The sequence below is a fragment of the Manis pentadactyla genome, chromosome 10 (assembly GCF_030020395.1).
Source record: "Manis pentadactyla isolate mManPen7 chromosome 10, mManPen7.hap1, whole genome shotgun sequence".
Taxonomy (NCBI): domain Eukaryota; kingdom Metazoa; phylum Chordata; class Mammalia; order Pholidota; family Manidae; genus Manis; species Manis pentadactyla.
The window spans coordinates 83,944,344-83,952,961 of record NC_080028.1 but is presented as its reverse complement, the minus strand read 5'-3'; the positions used below and the strand labels follow the sequence as shown (position 1 = coordinate 83,952,961).

General features: G+C 53.7%; 1 protein-coding gene across 1 annotated transcript; it reads right to left on the bottom strand.

The window, feature by feature from the left end:
- Positions 1–610: 610 nt before the first annotated feature.
- On the bottom strand, positions 611–5,644 carry PRR14 (proline rich 14). The gene is made up of 12 exons (XM_036927265.2): positions 5,478–5,644; positions 4,624–4,696; positions 4,340–4,508; positions 3,612–3,733; positions 3,351–3,540; positions 3,021–3,064; positions 2,709–2,818; positions 1,811–2,399; positions 1,604–1,673; positions 1,430–1,521; positions 1,082–1,153; positions 611–993 (listed from the first exon to the last, which is right to left on the bottom strand). The coding sequence occupies exons 1-12, from the start codon at positions 5,506–5,508 to the stop codon at positions 714–716; spliced, it is 1,842 nt and encodes a 613-aa protein (XP_036783160.2). The 5' UTR covers positions 5,509–5,644; the 3' UTR covers positions 611–713.
- Positions 5,645–8,618: the final 2,974 nt, after the last annotated feature.

Genomic DNA, 8,618 nt, shown 5'->3' with positions numbered 1-8,618 from the left:
TTTCCTAACCAGAATTTGGACGGAAGAAGCCTAGTTCCAGAGTCTGTGCTCTTAGCAGCTCCCTTCAATGAAAGTTGGCACGTCTGGCCTCTGGTTGCCTGGATTGCCATTTTAATGTGGACATTTCACCGACACACTCAGCTTGCTTTCTTATGTAAAAAATGGATATAATTCCCTCTCACAGGGAAGTGCAAGTCAAGTACCTGTGACAGGTTGTTTTAGGTGCTCAATTACAGTTGATTATTCTTAGCTCCCAAATCAGCAGTAGTAGTTCCTGGCCTGCAAGTTAGGAGGAATTCAGGTCCATCTTGATCAGGCCCTTGGTCCACTCTGGGGCTTTCAGTCTCCTCCTTAATGTAAGTGATTTAGACAGACCTGACCAGGGAGGGTCCAGGAACACAGTATCTTCTGGAGCAGATTCTGAAGAATCCCTCCACACAGCAAAATTCTCAAATCAGTAAAGTATCTCTAATGACCATTCCCGACCCCCCTCCTGAATCCAACCCTCATGGCCTTCCCTGGCACCTCCCCAACTTCCAGTCTTCAGGGGCCAAAGTAGAAACATCAACCAGCACTGTCAACCAATCTCAAACTCAGACATACAAGAGAATCAAGCATATGAAAACTTTACTAGAAATATAGAGAAAAAAATGTAACTGCTCCAAGAGGCTACCCCTCCCTCCAGGATGAGGATGGACAAATAGCTGGAGTTCCTAGGTCCGATGGGGCCGCTTCCTATCCACTTCCTCCTCCTCCAGGAGCAAGGCATCCAGCTCCTCCAGCCGCTGCTGCAGCAAGGGTCCCACATCTGGGCTGGGGACCAGGTTGGGAGTAAGGGTCCTGCCAGATGCAGCCCGGACCCCCCGAGATGGCCGCCGAGATCTTGGGAGGCTGCTGTCTCGAAATTCTACAGCCCGCCGTAGCTTTCTTGAGCTGGTAAAAATCAGAGTCCCATTGCGCTCCCGGGGTTCCTCGAAGATGGTTTCAAAGGTCCTGGACCAGGCAGGGAGGGGGCTAGTTATCACCATGCCCCCTGCTTCAGCCTTCCCACTATCACCCCCAAGCCTTCAAAGTTTCTCACCTCCTGGTTGTAGGTGTCTGGTAATTCTTATTGGTATAAATTTCTTCCAAGCTGAACTCCTTCTTGTTCAACCTGGGAGCAAAAAGCAGAGGCCACTGAGAAACCTGGGGCCAGTGAGGCCTGGAGAAAGGATAAGCAAGGCCTGGTCTGTGTTTCAGTTTCTGGGACATGCCAGAGGCCAGGAGTGCTGCCTGAGGCAGACAGAGTTCTAAGCACAAACCATGTCCAGACTAAACTGACTCCTCCAAGACAAACCGTGTTCCCTGAGAGGAGACGAAGCCACATTTCAGGGAACCTGAGCCTACATCTGTTTGGCCAAAGCAGCCCCGTGCATGATAAGCCTCTCACCTGACTGGTCGAGGCAGTCCCATTGGTGTAAGGTTTAGCTGAGGATGGGCTGGTGTCCTACGTATTCTGAATCGAGAAACTTTTCCCATGGTCTGCCAAAAATGGGGCACAGAGTAAGGATGAAAAATGGGCTCAGGCTCCCCCTTGCCTCTTCCCCCTTATCTGCACTCCTACCTTCGTCTCAGGGTCTGAAAGCACCTGGTCCTCTGAGGCCCTTGCCTCCTTCTCCTTTGTTGAGCCCAACCTGCAGAGAAGGTGAAGGTTCAGGGACAAACAACATTCACAACATCCCCATCTCCTGTCCACTGGACACTAGGGAAGAAGGCTAGGCCCAGACTGTACACAGCCAGGGCTTTGAGGCGGGTTTACCAAGAGCACTACCTGGGTTCTGCAGGTTCAGAGAAGGAACGAGTGGATGCGGTGGTTGAACAAGATGTGACAAGGGGAGGAGAGGCTCCCACTCCTCCAAGAGGGAAGACCTCTTTCCGGAGACAGGGCCGAGGGGGTGGTGGGGCTCGGGTCATCTCTCCACCACCCACAGTGTGCCGCCGTGGCCATGGCCTGCTTGGGTGGGGTGGAGCAGGGGGCCAGCTGTAGTTATCTGGGCCAAGGGGCCCCAGATCAGGGCAGGAGTGGCTTCGGCCCAGAGAGGGCTTAGGGAGGGGTGCTGGGGGATTGTGGTCTTGGGCCCGCCACTGACTGATAGGGGGCCGGGGACTGACAGATGCAGTGTCCTCAGCAGCTCCGGACTGCTCAGCCTCTGAGATGGCAATCTTCAACTCCAACTTCATGGGGGGTGATGGGGGTGGGGGCTGTGGGGCTTTGTTGGGCGTGAGGAAGATGTCAGCAAAGCTCTCCAGCTTGGAGCGGACAGAACGGAAGAGGGGGGCCAAACCCCAGGGGCTGAGGTGGGGGCGTAAAAGGCTGGACGGTGGTGGGGTCGATGGGGACTCCAGAACAGGATCTGGGACTGAGGAAAGGAGAGGATCAGGTGGGCATTCCTCAGGTACAGATGTCTAAGCCCCATTTCAGTAGCCTCAGCCCCTTCCCAAACATTAAACTGCCCACAGAGGAAGAGCCCATCCCTAAAAAACTCAGTCTTAAATGTAGGAGTTGCACTTCAGGTTCTGAAATCTAAAACCCATCTTCACACACCAAGCTCTGCCTCAGTTGGGGTGGGGTTGTGTGTGTTAAGCCCCAGCCTCACCTCTGCCCCTGACATGTCTAAGCATAGCTGGGATCTTTTAGAACCCCAAATCTCATTCCTCTGAGTCCTTACCTTGTGATGGGCTCTCTGGAAGATTTGCAGACAGGGCAGATGGCTGGAATAGGGGTTCCAGGTCCCTGGGCGGAGGCACTGGCTGGCGAACCATTATCACAGGTTCAGCTCTACAGTGAAGGGGCAAGGTAAAGGCTGGGGGGAGCTTCCAGATCCCAATCCCACCTGAGCCATCACCTCCCCTGCCCTTACGACTGCTGAAAGTACTACAAGGAAGGATTCGATAAACAAATTCTGATGTTCCTAGCTCTGGCTGCCTAGATAATGGTTGTTGCCTAGACACCTTGATAAGCCCTTCCCCAGCCCTCTCACCTTTTCGTTGGGATGATGAAGTTGGGACTATGATCAGCAAAGCCCTGGATATATAAACAGGATGTTTGTGAGGAGGCAGGGAAGCCCCTTTGGCCTCCTTAGCTCCCCACATCTCAAGTCTCTCAGTTTCCTAATGTGTTCCCGGGTTCACACCAAAGACTTTTTCATATAGGTCTTCGCTTAGGCAGTATCTTCCACCTAAAATGCGGTTCTCTTTGCTCTGAGAAAAATCCACCCCAGACTCAGACCTCACATATCTGTCTTCTATTCCTCCTGGAGGGCCTGACCCCCCTGATGAGCCCCTAACATCCTGACCCAAAGCTCCCATACCTCAGCCAGGGGTCTGGAGCTGGCAATGTCTTCTAGCATCACCACTAGAGTGGGTTGGGGGGTCTGGTCCACCTTTTGTGAAGGGCCCTCCTCTGGGCCAGAGGTTGTCTTTGATCGCCGCCTCAGGGTAAGAGCAGGCCGGCGGACACAGCTCAGGGGTTCTCGGCATAAGTGAAGTGAGTCGGGAGGCCTGGAGAGGGAACAGTAAGATCAGAAGAGCTCAGGTATGTGCCCAGCTTATCCCCATCCTGCCATGCTCACCTGGCCTGCAAGGACCATGAGGACTGCTGGAGTGGTGAAGCAGACGGCTTGCTTCGGACAGAATCCCGACAACTGTTGCAGTGCCGTGAGGTGGAGGTCTCCTCTTTGGGCACCAGGGGGACCTTGGATTGGAGGAGATATCAAAAGCAAGGTGATGGAATGAGGTTGGACTGGACAGAGTCTTCCTGTGCCTAACCCTGTGCTAGAAAGGTAACAGAGATCGTGGCTAGAATTCATTTAAGATCCCCAAGGGTAAGTTGAACTGAATGAGGGGCAGATATTACAGTGTCCTAACCTGCAGATATAGGACCCAGGTAATCTCACCAAGGCTGTTTGGAGAAATGAAAAGGAGAGGATGACCTTGGGTGACTTGCTGCCCTATTGGGGGCCTCAGTTTTTCTGATCTGTGCACTGGAGCCAAAGACCTCAGCCTGCTTCCCAAGGATTGTCTAGAAATTGGGCTGAGAAAACAGAAGGCTTTCTCACATTTAATAGTTGCAGGGATGTGGTTCTAGCTCAACAGGGTTGGTGGCAGGAATGGTCATTTGAGACCCTGCCCAATTCTAGGTTGGAGTGAGAGCGAAGCAAAACTCTAGCATTAGGCTGCCTGAGTAATGGGTATGAGAATGAGGATAACCTAAATTATCCTCAGTAGTGATCTGGTCTGACTTTAGTACTGAGGAGGGGGACCTGTGAGAGAAGGGGGCCTCTCAGTGCAGGAGGCTCACCATGTGAGCAGCCATGACATCTTCCAGCACCACAGCCAGGACCCGCCGAGAAGCCTTTTCCAAGGGTGAAGGGGCCCCTAGAGACTGCAGCCTTGGCCGTTTTGGGCTCCTGGCTCCCCATAATGCCCGAGCCAGGGGCTGGCGGCACAGACGCGGCCGGCCAGGTGGGCTGGAGAATGAGAGAAGCAGAGAACGGTCGCCTGAGCCTGTCACTGGCTCTGTAGTACCGCCGCCAGGCAGCCCATTTCCCGGGCTCAAGACAGGCGGGCAGGGTGCGCTCTCACCTGGAGTCCCCGGGCAAGTCCATTGGGGGAAGCGGCGGCTCCGGGGAGTCCCTGGGGAATCCCAGGCTACAGCCTGGGGTAGGAGGAGAGCAGGGGAGCGGGAAGTGAGGGCTAGTCCCTCCCCTCGGGCTCTGCCCGTCATGGTCCGCCTGAGGCTCTTGGTAGCCCACAGACCGGAACCCTGGGGGGCGGAAGGACGCCCCCAACTGGCCGCCCGGAGCGGGTGTCTTCCCGCTGCCGCCGCGGCGATCAGAGGATCACTCGTGCCCTGCCTGGGACTTGCCGCGAGAACCTGGACTGCAGCGGCCCCAGTTCTCCCATAGCTGGAGCCTCCTGGGGCCTTTATCCCTGCAGATTTCGCCCTGAGATCCCCTGGGATCCCGGTCCTGGGAGGCTGAGTTTCCGCCGGATCCCTCTGCGACCCTCATCCACTCCCAGAGTGGCCAAGGACTCCGAAGCAAAAGTACCACACACCAACGGTCCCACCTCCCATCAGATCCCCTAGACTGGATCCCTGAGGAAAGAATCCTACAGCGCGGTTTTTCCAATCAGACGCCACGCGAGGATTATCCTCTCCCCGTGCGCTTCAGCTCTACAAAGCTCCACTCAGACAGGGGCGGCCTAAGCTTATGCACCACGAACTCAGTCCGGATCCTCGGGGATCCACTGTCAAGCAGATACCCCCTTCACTCCAATCCCGGGAGGTCCCGCCCACAGACCCCCCTCCCTCCGCCCTCCCGGATCCCCGCCCAACGCTCTCCCCAGCCCGGGACCAGATGGTTCAAACGTTTCCTTCCCTCCCTCCTCCCGCCCTCTCTCCTGCCGCTCGGTGCCCTCCCCCGCGCGCCGCTCACCGTCGCCTCCCGTGGATCCCCGGTCTTCCATGGCTCCCACCTCCAGCTCCTTTAAAACTAGCCTTATCCCTCACTACCCAACCGCCGAGGGCCTTCTTCTTGGAGCCTTCAGGCACCGCCCAATCGCCGGTCCCCGTCTTCCGGGGTGGCGAGAAACTAAGTGAAGCCTCCTGGCAGCCATCTTCCCTAGGGGCAAGAAGCCAAATTGGGCAGCGCCGCCATTATAGTTGAGGGCTAGCGCTATCCAGGATGAACCCAAGTGGGCTGGATGGCGTCATCTGAAGGCCGGTCAGTGGTCGAAAACTATGCCAAGTTTTTTGAGCTATTGAGGCAACTGTAGTGAAGCTAGAGTGCCGCCACGTTTTTTAAGGGCACCTTCCGGTTCTTTCGTTCTTAAACATGAGTGCTAACGAATGTGAAATTCCGTTTCCTAGAGAGGTCCCACTGAGGCCTGTTCCAGTACCACCTGGGTTCCTCACCCAAGTTCTCACGTCGCAGAGAAGAGTTTGGGAGGGGGCGGAGGGGACCAGAGACTAGGGCTAGTACCGCCTCCAGCATCGTTGCTTGCTCAGTCCTGGAGAGACTGGGCGGAGCCAAAGTGGGGAGAAGGCTGGGGGCGTTGAGCTTCACTTCGACTTCACCCAAGTGTCGTGCGCCTCATCCTGGAGGGTTGGCGGGTTTCTGCGGCCTGCCAGAGGGCTCGGTATAGGAGTGTCAAAGAAGGAGGCCAGTAACGACCTTGGCATGCTTGGTGAAGTCCGTCCACTTTCTTCTCTGTTCCGGGCTCCCACAACCCCTCTTTGAAGAGGGGCCTGCCTCCTTAGTAGTGAGGGTATTGGAAAGGCTGCGTCATGAATTCTTTACCAGGGGCTAGGCTGTTCGTGGGGAGGAAGTGGGCACATACTGACTTATTGCACTGTGAAGGCACCCTCACCGGCTAAACAAAACCCGTGCATCCACTAGTTCTTCCCCAGGATTCCCTGAGCTGTTTTCTTGATAGAATAAAAAATCCTGAAGCCTAGAATCTTGGGTCTGAGATGAAGGTGCAGAGTCATCTACCCAGCCCAGCATAATTTTTTCTTAAAGGAGTGAGTGATAATTAGACACAGGATAAGGAAGGAGAATTAGCAAGAGCTGATGTGGAAAGTGAGGACTCCCCAACTCTGTAACCAAGGACTCATCCAGATAGTTCTCCCATGACTACACCGACTCTCTTTGTACTGTGAGGCCTGCTGGGTCCTCTGGAAATACATGATGAGACTACTGGTGGAAAGCTCTTAGAGCTGGAGATGTCTCTCTTCCCCTAGATCAGGACTGGTTGTATGGTGCCTGAGCATGTTACTGGAGAACAAGGGGGTGGGGAACTGGTATGGTGGTGCTTCCAGCTGTCAGTGCTTGGAGGCCCTCTGGAGACTCTCACTTTCCTCCTTAAACACACAGGTGCTTCCCATGCCCCAAGGCAAGTAAAGCTTTCAAGAGCAGAACATGCCTTATCTGAATTTTGCTTCTCTAGGACTGCTGAAGAAGTCAATACCTAGGGCAAAGGAAGTAGCCTGAAGAAAGGGCCTAGACCTGAGAATCTGGTAGGGAGAGCCTAGCCCTACTACCCTAACCTGGAGAGCTGGAGTTCATCAAATTGAAGTCTTTGTCCTCAGCCCAGGCCAGCAAGGCAAGCCCTCATAGCCTCACAGTCTTGCCTCTGCCCTCGTTGTGACTACCATTTCAATAACTCCTACCTTACCTACTGCCTATGAACAGACTCTAGGGCATGACCAGTGTATGCTGATCAAGTGGCAAGAGGCCCCACAGACTCCAGTGGGGCAGGTGATGTAGTTGGAGATTGGTACAACATTCTTCAGAAACTGGCCCTTTGACTCTGGGTCTCCCAACTGCTTAACGGTTCTTGGCCTTAGTGGTCTCATTTGTAAAATGGGAACAACAAATGCCATTGTGTCGATTTCAAAATAGAAGATCAAGATGAAGTGAGAAGATATATCTGAATGTGCCTGATAAATATGTTAAGTCTCACGCTACCAAAAAGAAGATGACAAAAACTGCCTCTTCTTTCCTCAGAGTGCCCTATCCCTTTTGGTCCTCAAGCCAGCTCTCTGCTGGCAGTACCTTTCTCTACAGAAGTCTGTAGCCTGAGCTCCAGATCAGGCAGGGTAGGTTGGGCTGGGTTGTGGCTGAAGGGTGTTGAGATGGGTGGGATGATCAGTTATAGCCCATTGTCAAGAATTGCCCCCCAGAAATGACAGGAAGCCTTGGGTTTGGGGTTAACTCTACTTCCCATCGGCCATTCAAGAAAATTTCAGCACCACCTATATGCTCTGCCTTAGGATAGGGTGTCTATCCCTGAGTTTGGAGTTTATATTCCTGTAAAGGAGATTGCCATTGGTTCTGCTGCTTCCCTCAGCTTCAGTCCTCTCCACTCGAAAGTACCTGGCTCACACAGGTGTCAGCATATTCCTGCCCAATTTAATTCCACAGGTGAGGAGCTTTCAGGACCCACCTCTGGGGCTCTCCCACTCTGAACAGCTACTTTGAGTTGCTAGAATTTTTATTTACCTGAGAAAGCTGGTCCTGTCTGTGGTCTAACTCCTCTTCCACAGTCTAGAGAACCACCTGCCACCAGTTCTATCCTTGTCTCATTTTTTTTTCTTTTGAGGAGGGAGGGAATGATGGGCAGGTGTCAAATCTGAAGACACTGAATGGTAAAGTGATAGGGCTTATAGTGAGGTCAGGAGGGGAAAAGGCTAGGAGGATTACAGGGTCAAGAAGGGTGAAGGGAGCTATTAAGCTTTGAAACAGTAGTATGTCGCTATACCAGTTATAAATTTATTACCTCTCAGCTCTACATTCATTCTTTTTGCCTGCTCTGTGAAAATGGGTCTGGGCCCTTTAAATATATTTTCTTTGCAAACTGGCATCATATTAAGTTCTGCCAAGACGCAGCTGGGGAAACATTGCACAGAGAAAGGATTGCATCCTGGTTCCAGTGAGCCCTATTGGCAGGCTCCTGCAGTGCACTTGGGTCCCCCCGCCTCCAGCTTCTGTAGTCTGGGCAGCTTCTCCACTGCTAGGCTCTGGGAGCACCCAATGGCCTGCAGCACCTAGTGGCCAGCACCTTCTCCTGGTATG

Excerpts from the sequence above, each read along its gene's own strand:
- PRR14 (XM_036927265.2), bottom strand. The coding sequence starts at position 5,508 with ATGGAAGACCGGGGATCCACGGGAGGCGACG. Across the intron at positions 3,065-3,350 it reads GCTCCAGACCCCTGGCTGAG|GGCTTTGCTGATCATAGTCC; the intron begins GTATGGGAGCTT and ends TTATATATCCAG. Across the intron at positions 1,522-1,603 it reads TTTCAGACCCTGAGACGAAG|ACCATGGGAAAAGTTTCTCG; the intron begins GTAGGAGTGCAG and ends CATTTTTGGCAG.